Here is a 13,870-nt window from a genome sequence, read left to right on the forward strand (position 1 = left end):
ATGGACAGTCCCTGAGCTCACTTTCCTGGCTTCTTGGAGGTCACCTCACCGCCCCCCTCCCAGTGTCCGGATGGGAGAGCTGAGGCCCAGAGCAGGGAAGGGTCCTGGATAAGGTCACTCACGAGTCCTGGAAAGATTCTGAAGAGGTCCCTGCTCCTTCCCGGCCCCCCCATCAGTATCCTTCTCTGTCTGTTCACCAGCACCCAAGCCCTCCTGCTGCAGCTCAGTGCCTGGCCATGACCGTCACCTACTCAAGCCAAGTGGCTAATGCCCGTTTAGGCTCCTTCTCCCGCCTGCTGCTGTGCTGGCGAGGCAGCATCTACAAGCTGCTCTATGGCGAGTTCCTCATTTTCCTAATCTGCTACTACATCATCCGCTTCATTTACAGGTACAGGGGGACAAGCCAGGGCTTGGAGCTCCTGGGTGCCTCCCAGCCATCTAGGGGGCCAATGCACAGAGACCCATAAGGCTGAGCTGGGCTTGTGGTCAAACCGTGGGGCCTGAGGCCTGGGGGCTGGGGAGGAGAGAAAAGGAGGCAGCCTTGGGGGGCAACTCTGTGCAGGTCGGAGCATCTCAAACACCCTTTCTTCAAACCGAGGGAGGGGCCTTGGAACCCAGGCCTTACCTAGTCCCACTCAGTCAGCCTGTTTCCCTGAATCCCACATAGTCTCACAGGCCCATATCATACTTTCTTTTTCCCAATAAAAATGTTTATTTAAACAATAAAAGACAGCTAAAACCACAGAATATATGATAGCATTTTTAATGGAAAAAGCATTAATGATGGCAATGCATTGAAAAATATCAAATACATAAAACTCTTGAGTTCATAATGATAATACTAATAACAAAGCACGTTCATTTTCTTTGGTTGTTACTAGGGTATCGATATACTTTAAAAAAATTAAGACTTTATTTTTTAGAGCAGTTTTAGGTTCGTAGCTTAACTGGGCAGAAGGTACAGAGAGTTCCCATATACCCCACCCCTCCTGCCCCACCCACTCAGGCCTCCCCAACTATCAACATCCCACCCCAGTGTGGGACATTTATGATGACAGATGAACCCACACACACGGACACATCATTGTCACCCAAAGTCCATAGTTCCCATTAGGATTCACTCTTGGTGTTGTACATTCTATGGGTTTGGACAAATGTATAATGACTTGTATCCACCATTACAGTGTTGTACAGAACAATTTCATTGCTCTGTGCTCTGCCGGTTCATCCCTCCCTACCAGATATTTTTTTTTAAAGACCAAACACTCCTTATTTCAACCTGCTTTCAAACAACTGTCTTTTGGATCCTTTAAAAAGGTCAGCGGTGCCTAAAACTGACCCCTTCAGCAGGACCTGCCTTCCTCCACCTCATAGAAAACCTCCTGAGGGTTTCTCCTCCAGGCATGGAGCAGAGGCCCCATTGGGGTTTCGGGGCTGCGGGAGAAAGAGGGGGACCTGGCTCAGGCCAGAGGAGGGGCCCCAGGCAGGCCAGTGAAAGGGATAGGGAGGAGGTGAGGCTGCCACTCTCCTACCCCGGGCCTGGCTGGACCTGGGACCGGTCTCAGCCATCTCCTCCCAGTGTCTACACATCTTTCCCCCCGCCCCTCGCCTCCCCCAGGATGGCCCTCACGGACGATCAGCAGGTGATTTTTGAGAAGCTGACTCTGCATTGCGACAGCTACATCCAGCTCATCCCCATTTCCTTCGTGCTGGGTGAGCTCCCCCTTCCGCGTGTTGGGGTCCCAGTGGCTGCTCCAGGCTCCAGGCTCCAGGCTCCAGGCAGGCAGATCGTGAAGAGCTAGCTGGGGAAGGCCAGTGGCATGTCAGTGCCTCTCGGTGGTTCAGGGAAACAGGGAGCCTGCAGCCAGAGGGACTGAAGTTAGACGTTAGGAAGGCTGTCCTGCTATTAACACTCAAGACCCCACTTTCTTTTTTTAAATTTATTTTATTATTATTATTTTAAACATCTTTATTGAAGCATAACTGCTTTACATCGCTGTGTTAGTTTCTGCTAAGACCCCACTTTCTGAGGGCAGCGCCGACATTACAGTAGTCTCTGGAGCCTTGCGCAGGAGGGGAGGTACCTGGCGGATTTCGGGGAAAGCAAGCGGGGCCAGAGAGAGAACTCAAGTCTCTCGTGCCTTCATGCGAGTCTCTGATGGTCTCCCCTTCCCGAGCGCCCTCCAGGAGGGTTGGTGCTGGGCCCAGCCCCATTAGAAAGATGGAGGAACCGAGGCGTCGCCCTCGCTGCGCTCTGGCCGCAGCGTGGGCCTTCGCCCCTCGCGCCCCCGCCCCCCTCCCGCCCCTCCTGCCCAGGCTTCTACGTGACACTGGTCGTGACCCGCTGGTGGAACCAATATGAGAACCTGCCATGGCCCGACCGCCTCATGAACCTGGTGTCGTGCTTCGTCGAGGGCAAGGACGAGCAGGGCCGGCTGCTGCGGCGCACGCTCATGCGCTACGCCAACCTGGGCAACGTGCTCATCCTGCGTAGCGTCAGTGCTGCGGTCTACAAACGCTTTCCCAGTCCCCAACACCTGGTGAAAGCAGGTGGGCGGGGGCCGGGGGCGGTGGGCGGAGCCAGAGGCTGACAGGGGCGGGGCCGCAGCTGCAGATGGGTGGAGTCAGAGGCCCCAGGGCTGAGGATTGGGTGGGACCAGGAGCGGGGTGGGGTCGAGACCTGGGGTGGGGTGGGGGACCTGAATTGGGCGGGGCGAAGTCAGGGGTCTGAAGGTGGGGAGAGGCCAGGAACAGACTGTCGGAAGATAGGGCTTTGAGATAGGGCTAAGGACTCTTGAGGGATGAGGGAAGAGTGAGGGTTGAGGGCCAGAGTGGGGCTTTGGGAACTGGGAACTGCCCTTCCCCTTCCTGTTCTCCGGTTTCCAGTCTGTACGTCAGCAGTCTCACTCTCTGGCCTTTCCTGACCTGATCCTGGTTAGCCCAGATCAGCACATAGTAGACACGCAGTGATAATTTGTTGAAAGAAAGAGGATGGCAAAGGAGCTCTGAGGTTCCTGTGGGCTCAGCAGGGACTTGGTTTGAACTCTGGGTCCCACCCAGCAGGGCCTGGCCAGCCACCCCTTCTGCAGGTTCCCCTACCCGCTGTCTTCTCCACTCTACCCCGCAGGCTTTATGACCCCCTCGGAACACAAGCACTTACAAAAACTGAGCTTGCGACACAACTCATTCTGGATGCCCTGGGTGTGGTTTGCCAACCTGTCAACGAAGGCCTGGATTGGAGGTCGAATCCGGGACCCTGTCCTGCTCCAGAGCCTGCTCAACGTGAGCCCGCTACACACATGGGGCTGCTGCAGAGCCGGGAGGGTCATGCCCCACGTGGAACAGGCTTTCTACAAAGAGAAAGTTTGAGCCTCTGAGGGTCTTCCCAGAGCCCGCCTTGGGACTGTAGGATCTTTTCCAACAGGATTCCATAGCCCAAGGTGTCCCCTTTCCAATTTCCCCTCCCCTCCCCTCTCTAAAGTGAACCTCTGAGATCCTGGTACCTTTTTGATAGTTGAGGTGGCTGAGGCACAGAGAGGTTAAGTGAGCTGTCCATGACCACACAGCCAGGGCTGGACCATGAGCACGAGACCCTGGTATCTGGGGAAGAGCTGGGGGGTGAGCCTGGGAGAGCAGGTGATGGTCAAAGGCCCAACCTTCCCTCCTGCCCCCGCTACCCTAGGAAATGAACACCTTGCGTACTCAGTGTGGACAGCTGTATGCCTACGACTGGATCAGTATCCCACTGGTGTACACTCAGGTGAGGACTAGGCTGGTGAAGCTGCCCCTTTGGGAAACTGAGGAGGACCCGGGAAGCAGCCTATGATGGGAAGGGCTCACTGAGAGGCTGAAGAAGAGGCTCACCCTGGGAGTCAGGTCTGGACTTTGCAGGTTGTCTCTAGTGCTAAGTTCAAAGAGTCCAGGTTCCTGCCTGGTCCAGGTGGTGGAGGCAGTGTGATCATCCCCATTTTAAAGAGGAGACCACAGAGACCCAAAGTCACACAAGTGTGCAAGTCAGAGCAAGACCTGTCCTCCCAGCCTAGAGAGCTTCCTGATCCCACGGTCCCCACCCAGCCCATTTCTGCCGACACCTCCTTTCCCTCCCAGGTGGTGACCGTGGCGGTATACAGCTTCTTCCTGGCTTGCCTGATTGGGCGGCAGTTTCTGAACCCAGCCAAGGCCTACCCCGGCCACGAGATGGACCTCGTTGTACCCCTCTTCACATTCCTGCAGTTCTTCTTCTATGCTGGCTGGCTGAAGGTGAGCCTCCCGGGACAAGGCCAGCTGTGGCCCAGGGAGTCACGGCCAGTTAGGAGAGGGGGGTCCCTACGTAGTGGCTTTGGAGACAGTGGTCAGGCAGGAAGGGCATCACTGAGGGGGGTGGAGAGGTGGACATGGCAGGAGCCAAGGTTTAAGGGTGGGAGCAAGGCTGCAAGGGGTCCCGCCTGGGGGTTTCCAGAGCCTCACCTACCCCCAAGGTGGCAGAGCAGCTCATCAACCCGTTCGGAGAGGACGATGATGACTTTGAGACCAACTGGATTGTCGACAGGAGTTTGCAGGTATGAGGGGAGGAGGAGAGCCTGTCCCACAGCCCCTCCCCAAACTGGACCCGGGGAGGGGGCCCCACAGTTCCGTAGGGAGGCCTCACAGTGAACTGCCCCCCAACCATTTACTCACAGGATTCTCAGCCTAACTTTTGAGGCTACAGGCTGCATCAGTCTCTCCATCTCACAGGAAGGGAAACTGAGGCCCAGAGAGAGAGAAGTGACCTCTCCGAGTCACCTGGCAAATTCATGGTCCTGCTTGGGCTGACCTTTCTGTTGGACTTCTCCCTCTGTCCCCGACGACCAGGTGTCCCTGTTGGCTGTAGATGAGATGCACCAGGACCTGCCGCCGATGGAGCGAGATATGTACTGGAACGAGCCAGAACCACAACCCCCCTACACAGCCGCTTCTGCCCAGTCTCGTCGGCCCTCCTTTTTTGGCTCCACCTTCAACATCAGGTGGGAAGTGCCAGGGAACCACTTCAGTGGGTAGAAAACCCCAAGTGCAAGGGCCTGCCTAAGAACTTAGAATAGCATTAGTTAATGCATATTGGGTGCCTATTAAGTGCTGGGCGTTGTACTAAGCTCTTTACATATATTAGCTATTTCCCACCCCACCCCCCCACCCCCCCACCCCCCCGCCCTGCTCCAATAACCTTGGTTTGTTATCTCCAATTTTCAGATGATTAAGTCCAGGTTCAGAGAGGTTAAGTCAGTTGCCCAACCCAAGGTCACATAGCTAGGAAGCAGCACGGGTGGGCCAGGTATGTCTGGTTCCAACTCCACACCCTTAACCCTTACCTTGTGCTGTGTAAGGACTCTTAAAGCTATAAGGGCTCTTAGGTAGTCTCCAATCTAAGCCCCACCCCCTTATCCAGAGTTGAAAACTGAGGCTTAGAGAGAGAAGGGACTTACTCAAGGGCAGTCAGTGATTAGTGATGCAGCTGGGATGTCAGGGCCTGGTTCCTGACTCTGGTTCTGAACTATGTTTTCTGATCAGCCAGGGTGTTGGGATGGGGAGTGGGAGTGGGGTTCCCTGGGCAAGGGAGCAAGCAAGAGGCTGGGTCATCACAGGTACCTTCTGAATAGACTTCTTGCTACAGAGTACGGGCCTCAGGTCAGCCCACAGCAGCCGCATTTTCCCCCACATGGGTCCTCTTTCTCTGATTTGGTTAGAATCCCTTTTGAGCTGTAGCTGGGCCACAGCGGGCTGGAGGGGCGCCCCCGACAGCTCCCTCTCCCTAGGATGACAGAGTGGAGAGGACTTTCGAGAGTGTTTGCTGCATCTCAGGGTCTATCCCATCAAGGTTTTCTTCCACAGTATTAAAAGCACTGTTCCCTTTTTAAGAACCGAATATCCTATTAAGCTGTAATTAGAATTAGCTAGAGTCTCTAGTTGGTGTGAGGAAGGTTTGGATGAGTGATCAGATGATCAAGGATGGAGGCTTGCTTAGGTCAGAAACATTGCTGGAGGCCGCCTCTGAGTTTTCCATGGTTTGTAGCCCAGCTGCTGGGGAAGGACGATAACAGAGAATAATAACACACAGACCTTGCCTCCAAGAAACACACGATTTAGTGAGGGAGTTCAAACCCAGGGCCCAGACTCTGGATACAAGGTACGAAGTACTGGATGCCTGGGCAAGGGACAGAGTACAGAACAGAGACCACCCTGGGCTGCCTGAGAGGTGGCCTCCAGCTGCACCTGGAGCTGGGCCTTGAAGCATGGGGAGAATTTGGACATGGGCAAAGGTGGCCTCATTCAGGGGCGGGTAGGCTTTCTCTTGCAGAGTAAAGGCTTTAGGCTCCCAGGAAGCCAGACTTCTCTCCGGGGGGGATACTGCTCCCCAGTGGGAACCACAAATCCCTGGCTTACTCAGAGTCACTCCTGGGCCTCACGTGACCATACCTGGGGAAGAGTAGTTCAGATTGCCTGGAGTGAGGGGTTTTAAAGGGAAAATGCGGGTGCTGAAGAGGAAGCCCGTAAATACCAGGCTAGGGAGTTTGGATGTTAACATGGGCAAGAGGGAGCCACAGAGGTGAGCTCGGCCAGGAGGGATTAACTGAGAGGTCCAGGATGGATCTGCAGAGAGGTGAGTCAAAGGTGAGGTGAGGAAGACTGTGTGTCCTGGGCCTTGGGCCAGAGGGAGAGAGAAGGGAGGGTAAGGGAGAAGTCAAGTCAGGCTTCAGGCCATTGGCGGCCCGCTAACCCGAGTCTCCTGTTTCTTTGCAGTCTGGATAAGGAGGATATGGAGTTTCAGCCAGATCTGGAGGAGGAGGAGGAGGAGGAGGAGGAGGAGAGGGCTCACCCTGGCATCACCGGCCGCTTCCTAGGGCTGCAATCCCATGACCGCCAGCCCCCCAGGACAAACTCAAAGACCAAACTACTGTGGCCGAAGAAAGAAGTCCTTTCCCGTGAGGGCCAGCCCAGGAACCCCGGGGGAGCCGGACAGGACACCAGTGATCAGGAAGACAGCAAGGCCTGGAAAGGGGGGGAAGCCTTCCAGTCTGCTGTGCTGTACGGGAGGTCAGGCTACCACAGTGCCCCCCAGACACCCCTCAGCCACACCCCTGTGGTCTTCCCACCTGGACAGTCAGCACCCTCAAGTCTCCGCAAAGTCGCAGGCATAGATGACACTGTCGAAGACCAAAGCCTCCAGCCTGCAACGCCCAGGTCCAAGAAGAGCGTTGAATTGCTCCCAGAGAGTGCTGGGGCCTCAGAAGAGCAGCCGGAAGTGAGTCACGTGAGGAGGAAGACTGTTGAGTTTAACCTGACGGACATGTCAGAGGCCCCTGAACATCTCAGAGAACCGCATTTGGGACAGTCGACAAGCAACATACACACTATTCTCAAAGATCGGGGCGATCCCTATTGGGCCTTGGAAAACAGGTGTGTCCTCTACCCAAACCAGGGTCACTGAACCCCCAGCCCACCAGGGGTGGTCCCCACCAGCTTCCCTTGCTCTGAAGCCCACCCTACTTCCCCGGTTTTCCTATGGTCCTATGGCTGCCAGGGCATGCCCCGCACTGGCTTGGGGCACGCACCTGGCCGCCGCAGCAGGGGCTCTAGGGAAGTGTTGGCCACTTTTGCTTATTTCACCCAAGAGCTTGACTCACCAAGACTTCTCCGGGCCCCAGGTACAGGAAGATGAAGTTGCACCGCCAAGAATAACGCCAAAGGGCCACTAGGCCAGGCTTAGATGGGCAGACGTTACCAGTGGGCCCAGCTCACTTTAAGCAGGGGTGGCAGACACAGAAACACAGGCAGAACTCGGGGCTCTAGACTGTAGCCCAAGAACTCAACTTACGGCCCAGGCTTAGCTGGGAGGTCGCATATGAGCACTCTCCCATAACCAATGGTGGTCCTGAAGCACTCCTGGAAAGGGTGCCACACTCCTGGGAACTGGCAGATAAGGTGGGGGCAATCGAGGTCCCTTGGGGTATCTTACTGCTTTGGGGACCTCACCAAAAGACTTCTGAACTTAAATGAGCTCTTCATGCATCTTTGAGGTCAACCTAAAGCTGTCACAGTACCACCAGATGTTTGCCTTTATTCCAGATTTCTTAGACACTCACTCACCCCATTAGATCCACCCCCCCACCCCACCCCCCAATCACGATGTGAAAGGGGAAGTGTAACTTCTCATTTCTAATGATTCTCAAGCAGTTATTCTGAGGTCAGAATACCCAGCTTTGTATTGAAAACTGAAAAGGCCTACCACCTGTCATACTTCTAAGGGCTAGACTGAAACTTTTACAAATCACTGTGGCTGGTTTAGGAAACAATGTTAATGTAGTTGATTAGCAAGGACCCAGATGGCTCCACAGTCTTCTAACACTACTCACTGGTTAATATTCAAAATGTCTCAACCTTTTCCCTCCTACTGCAGCTATTTTCCTATTGAAATGAAAGTATCTTTCCATACTCATGTAAACTTTCTCAAATTCTCACCAGGGATGAAGCACATTCCTAGCCTGTTTCCCAAGGGGGATGCTTCACCGGCCTGGTCCTACCTGCGTGTACACCAGCAGGACACTGATCCAGTCATAGCCATACAGCTGTCCACACTGAAGAATATGTCCCTACGACAGCCTGAATTAAATGGTTACCTTGATGGAGAACAAGAATCAGTAGCTTCAAGTCTACTTTAAGCCTTAAAATGCTTTTTGTACATATAAATTGAGAAAGCCAGAGCTGCTGCAAACATATAAAACACCTAATTCAGAATCAGGAATCCTTAAGTCCTGTCTGAATTCAAAACACCCAAGCCTTGGTATCTTTCCCAAACTAAAGAATTTAATAAGTAAATACAAATCCTCCTAAGCATTTCACTTTGATTAGTGTGACTAAACCATGGTGGCACTTACAAATTTAATAAAGATGGCCTAGATACATTTCTAGCCCATCCCAAGAACTCAAAGACAACAGCTGGGTACCAAATTACTTTATTTGAAGGAATGATACTAAGGAAAGGACTTGTAGATGTTTTGGTACAACTTACAGAAAAGGTAAAGGTAACCCAAACATGCATGCACTGCCTTGGTGACCAGGGAAGTCACTCCCGTGGCTACGGGAAGCCAGCCTAAGGCTTAGCTTTCATTATCACTATTTCCCAGGGTGTGCTTGTCAAAGAGATAATGTGCCATGCCAGATTCGGGGGCCCCCATCGTGCGCAAGTTGGTTACGTGGTCACCCAATTCTTTAATGGATTTCACCTGCTCATTCAGGTAATGAGTCTCAATGAAGTCACACAACTAGAAAAGAGAACAAGGAAAAAAGTTACCGGGAAGCTTCCCCAACCCGTAAGGCAAATGATTTCCTCCATTTACTCCCAGGTTGCCAATACTCACATGGGGGTCACTTTTCTCAGTGGCCAATTTGTGCAGTTCCAGTAGTGACTGATTCACACTTTTTTCCAAGTGTAGCGCACATTCCATTGCATTCAGCCCATTCTCCCAGTCATCACGGTCTGGTTTCTGAATGAGAGGAGGTTAAGTCAGTGCATCTGCAACCTCTACCACTTAAACCACAAATCAGCAAGCATCTAATGTGCAACAACCGCGCTTGGCAAAAGTAACAGCCAACTTCCCCCAACAACCGTTTCCAACTTAATATCCTTGCCCATTACTGTCTGCCAACTTTAGCTTACGCGGTAGGCCTGAAAAAGCACAAAAGACAAAAGCCCCGTGTATCCTCATCTGATAAGGGTAACTGCTGGGTTCAGTGATTTCTGACGTCAGAGGACTGCTAGACAGATGAGGCACGACGACCCTAGGATCTTCCGTTCACCTTGATATCCTGCAGGAAGATTCGGCCACCCCGCTGGTTCTGCAGCTTCATCAGTTTCTCGGCATGTTCCCTCTCCTCATGAGATTGGTGAAGAAAGTATTTGGCAAAGTTCTTCAATGCCACATCATCGCGGTCAAAATAGTACGACTGAAAGCGGTACATGAACACGTTAGGGATTCCCAAAGGAAGGCAGTCTGCTAGCCTAGCCTTCCTTCTCAAAGCCCAGCAAAAAAGGGTCTGAGCATAGGAAGACTGGAGCAGGGTGTGTTCCTGGATTGAACACAACAGTAATTAGTTTTTACTCTGAAACACAAAAATGAAACTTGGTCCTTGAAACTGAAAGTTTGCTACAAGAAACCGTTAGAATATCATGGGAATTGCCTCCACCACGGAACATCTTAAGCATCTGTGTAAATGCAGAGTAAAGTTCTTACAGCCCCTGTCAAATTTGGTTGAAGAGATGTTGGAGTATTTACCCTCCACTGTTAGTGCCTTCTCCCCCTCCTTCCTGAGTAACCCATAAGCTGCCAGCTTACAACACGCTGATGGATTTATAAAATTAACCCACTAGGCAACGTAATAGTTGTGGACAATGCCAACATATGTAAATATGTCACCAGTAGAAAACAAAAATGAGTCTCTTTTACACCCTTGCTGTATTCAGTTGTTCCTGAAATGGAATGACAGTCATAGAAATCCAGGCGCATTCCAAACCCATCCGGAACACATCTATTCTTGGATGATGTGCAAAACGTAGTAAGACAATTCTAACTAAAGCTCCTACCACACCGCTTAAAACCAGAATTTTGGAAAACTGATTCCACCGATTACTGCATGGAAAATTTTCAGGCCCCGTAACTGTTGGTGGACTGTATCCAAGAACTAAAGGTTCAATTACACCACAACCCTTAGACACAAAAAAGATAAAGAATACGAGTAGCAGACAACTCGGTGTCGGCTGAACGGGAGATTTCTAGAGATATGCTTCAATTCAAGCGGGACTGAGAGATAAGCAGAGCAGAGAGGTGGAGGCGGCGGTTCGGCCCACGAGATAAACCACTTCGCACCAGCCCCCATAGTTGGACACCATTACCCAGCAGGCTCCGCCAGACTCAGGGGGATGGGAGCCGGACCTCCTCAGCACCGCTCCCCCCATCACGTGATCGGATACAGAAGGGATACAAATGCGAAAATCCACCTTCCTAACTACAGGATCGTACTGGTGGCAAGTGTGGCAACCCTGGCAGAAAACTCAGGTCTCTTTAAATAAACTGGGGTGCGCAGAGGCGGCCCTGGCCCACGAGGGAGCACTCCCAGGGGGCAACTACTCAGAATTTCTGCGCAGGAGTCCTGGAAGACCCTGAGCAGCCTCCATTTTCCAGAAGGGCGCACGGAGGCGGGAGGCGGGAGGCGGGAGGCGGGAGGGCTCTCCCCGTAGCCACACCCCCGCCCTGCCGCCAGGGAGGCCGCGCCCGTGCCCCGTGGGCCCGCCCGCGCTCACCATGGACAGGTAGACGTAGGAGGCGTAAAGCTCCAGGTTGATCTGGCGATTGATGGCGGCCTCCGAGTCCTGGTGGTAGTTCTGGCGCACCTGCGAAGGGGACGCGGTCGTCATGGCGGGCGGCTGAGGTGAGGCGGTGGCTGCGCGGCGCTGTAACGGCGGCGGGGACCTTGGGGCGGTCGGAGGGCGTTGTCAGGTGGTGGCGAGGGCTGGCTCTGAGCAGCCTGCCGGAGCGAGGGACGAGCGCCGGGTTCCGTCCAAGCACTGTTGAAGCAGGAAACCGCGGCAACTCTCCGCGAGGACTGTGGCGCAGGTGACTATTGCCCGGCTCTTATAGCGGGAATGGGCGTCAGGCCCGCCGCGGCCAATCACGCCGCCCGCCCGCCGAGCTGAGCCCCGCCCCTTCCGGTGGGCGCGCGGCCCCGCCCTGCTGGGGGGGTGGAGAAGGAGTGGGGGGTGGAGAAGGAGGGGTGGGGGTGGCGGTGCGGGGTCTGGAGGGGCCTGTAAGCTGCAGCTTGTTCCGTGGAGCGTGGCGCTCGTTTCGTGGGGTTGGAGAGAAAGCCTGAGCGGGGTCAGGAAGCCCAGCTCGGAGCCGTGACCCCGGTGGTGTCCTGGGTGTTGAAACCGACAGGAAACTGCCCCTGGCCCCGGGGGCGTCAGGGCGATTCCGAGGTCCCAGAAGGCACCCTGAGACTCTTGGCCAAGGGCACGTTAAAAATCAGAGCAGTAGAGCCGCAGTTGCCACACCCCGAGGTGATTACTTCGTGATGCAAATAGGGAACCTGGAGGGTGAACGTGGGCCCGAGGAGGCCGAGTGAGTCAGAGGTCGGGCTGCGAAAGGGCTCAATTTCTTTTCCTCAAAGCTTAGAAAGGGACCGAATGCAGGCGGGGTGGGGCCCACGGCCCGTCGCGGGTCGGCCCCTCTTCCGGCTCCGGCGACCCGGTCCGTCTTTTGCTGAAAGCAAACATGGCTCCTCGTGCATTTGATACAACAAAGGCTGGGCGGACCGTGTTTCCCGAGAGACTGCGGAGACCGCCTTCCCGAGGGAACCGTGGGGATAAGCCATTGAATTCTGAGGAAATCGCCGGTAGCTTAAAGCTCAGAGACCAGGGGTTAGAAAATAGAGAAGAAGCCGCTTGGGTCTGGAAAGGATGCCGCGAGGTCATTTTGAAAAGGCCTCTTTTATTGGCCCCAGTCCCAGGCCCTACAGGGAGACACCCCCAGGTTGTCCTTGGAGAGAAGCTAATGGCGCTGAACGAATGTGCGCGACAGATGCCTGGGATCCTGGGGGGTGGGGTGGGACACAGGGGCACTGCGTGTGGCTTGCAGTAGTGTCCCCAGCAGTGAATGGGTGTGAATTCGTGGATGGCAGAACTGGACAGAGCCAGGCCGAGCGCCTGCGCCCTAGTCTGCTCTCCTCAGGGTCACTATTCTTAGCCAGGTTCTTCAACACATGGGTGGGAGACCTACCCAAGTACCTTTTCAGGATGTTCACAAACATGCAACTGGAAGCTGGACTTCCAAACCTTTAAAAAACATTTTTTTAAAATTTCAATTAAAAAAAGAAAGAATGAAAAAGATTGTATGTCTCTATAACTGAATCACTTTGCTGTACAGCAAAAATTAACAACATTGTAAATCAACTATATTTCAATTTAAAAAACTTTAAAAAAGGAACTTTACTAAAATATTAAGTTGCTGATGGAATTATGGCAGTTTCTCTCTTGCATCTGTTATTCATTTCAAAATGAACATGTGTTACTTTAAGGAAAAAAATTTTTAATGGGGCTAGAGCTACATATGATAAAGCAAGCAGAAGGATGGTGGGAGAATACAGACAAGGGGTGCCTTACCCAGTCTGGGATAGGAAGTCAGGGAAAGCTTCCCTAACAAAGTGACACTTGAGGGGGACTTCCTGGTGGTCCAGTGGTAAAGAATCCACCTTCCAATGCAGGGGATGTGGGTTCCATCCCTGGTCAGGGAACTAAGATCCCACATGCAGGGCAACTAAGCCCGCATGCCACAACTATTGAGCTCACATGCCACAAACTACAGAGCACACTCTTTCTGGAGCCCGCGCACCACAACTAGAGAAGAGAAAACCCGCTTGCCAAAACTAGAGAGAAGCCCGACAGCCGCAACTAGAGAGAAACCCGAGCAGACTGAGGGCCATAATGAAAAGATCCCGTATGCCTCAACAAAGATCCCGTGTGCCGCAACTAAGACACGATGCAGCCAAAAAAAAAAAAAAAAAAAATTAGGAAAATAAATAAGTAAAATAAATAAATATTAAAAAAGAAAAGAAAGTGACATTTGAACTAAGTGTCACTTAGTTCAAGGACAAGTAAAAGAAGGAAAAGTAAAAGGTGAAAGGGAGGAGGGAGATGAGGAGGGAATTCCAAGCAGAGAGAGCAGCATATGTAAAGGTATAAGGTGTGGAAATGCATGGCCTGTCCAAGGCACCTTAAGAAAATGTGTTGGCCTCAAAGTAGAGTCCATGTTGGAGAAACCTGGAAGGGTAGTATAGGGGCAAGGTC

General features: G+C 53.0%; 2 protein-coding genes across 3 annotated transcripts; one reads left to right on the forward strand and one right to left on the reverse strand.

The window, feature by feature from the left end:
• Positions 1–236: 236 nt before the first annotated feature.
• BEST1 (bestrophin 1) lies at positions 237–8,515 on the forward strand. Of its 2 annotated transcripts, XM_059929753.1 has the most exons (10): positions 237–388; positions 1,619–1,713; positions 2,317–2,550; positions 3,128–3,282; positions 3,683–3,760; positions 4,108–4,260; positions 4,479–4,559; positions 4,852–5,003; positions 6,775–7,431; positions 8,497–8,515. In XM_059929753.1, exons 1-10 carry the CDS (start codon positions 237–239, stop codon positions 8,513–8,515), a joined length of 1,776 nt encoding a protein of 591 aa, XP_059785736.1. The 2 variants fall into 2 exon arrangements, with proteins under 2 accessions (XP_059785736.1, XP_059785735.1); XM_059929752.1 differs by lacking the exon at positions 8,497–8,515 and having other exon boundaries at positions 6,775–7,462.
• Positions 8,516–8,971: 456 nt separating this feature from the next.
• On the reverse strand, positions 8,972–11,667 carry FTH1 (ferritin heavy chain 1). Its single transcript, XM_059931760.1, has 4 exons — positions 11,333–11,667; positions 9,832–9,978; positions 9,393–9,518; positions 8,972–9,296 (listed from the first exon to the last, which is right to left on the reverse strand). The coding sequence occupies exons 1-4, from the start codon at positions 11,444–11,446 to the stop codon at positions 9,132–9,134; spliced, it is 552 nt and encodes a 183-aa protein (XP_059787743.1). The 5' UTR covers positions 11,447–11,667; the 3' UTR covers positions 8,972–9,131.
• Positions 11,668–13,870: the final 2,203 nt, after the last annotated feature.

The sequence above is a fragment of the Balaenoptera ricei genome, chromosome 8 (assembly GCF_028023285.1).
Source record: "Balaenoptera ricei isolate mBalRic1 chromosome 8, mBalRic1.hap2, whole genome shotgun sequence".
NCBI lineage: Eukaryota > Metazoa > Chordata > Mammalia > Artiodactyla > Balaenopteridae > Balaenoptera > Balaenoptera ricei.

Bases quoted from the DNA above. Each gene is read 5' to 3' on its own strand.
- BEST1 (XM_059929752.1), top strand. From the start codon at position 237: ATGACCGTCACCTACTCAAGCCAAGTGGCTAATGCCCGTTTAGGCTCC. The intron at 3,761-4,107 runs GTGAGGACTAGG...TTTCCCTCCCAG, and splicing joins TCCCACTGGTGTACACTCAG to GTGGTGACCGTGGCGGTATA. The intron at 5,004-6,774 runs GTGGGAAGTGCC...GTTTCTTTGCAG, and splicing joins GGCTCCACCTTCAACATCAG to TCTGGATAAGGAGGATATGG.
- FTH1 (XM_059931760.1), bottom strand. From the start codon at position 11,446: ATGACGACCGCGTCCCCTTCGCAGGTGCGCCAGAACTACCACCAGGAC. The intron at 9,979-11,332 runs GTGAGCGCGGGC...TACCGCTTTCAG, and splicing joins CCTACGTCTACCTGTCCATG to TCGTACTATTTTGACCGCGA. The intron at 9,297-9,392 runs GTGAGTATTGGC...TCTCTTTTCTAG, and splicing joins CTGAGAAAAGTGACCCCCAT to TTGTGTGACTTCATTGAGAC.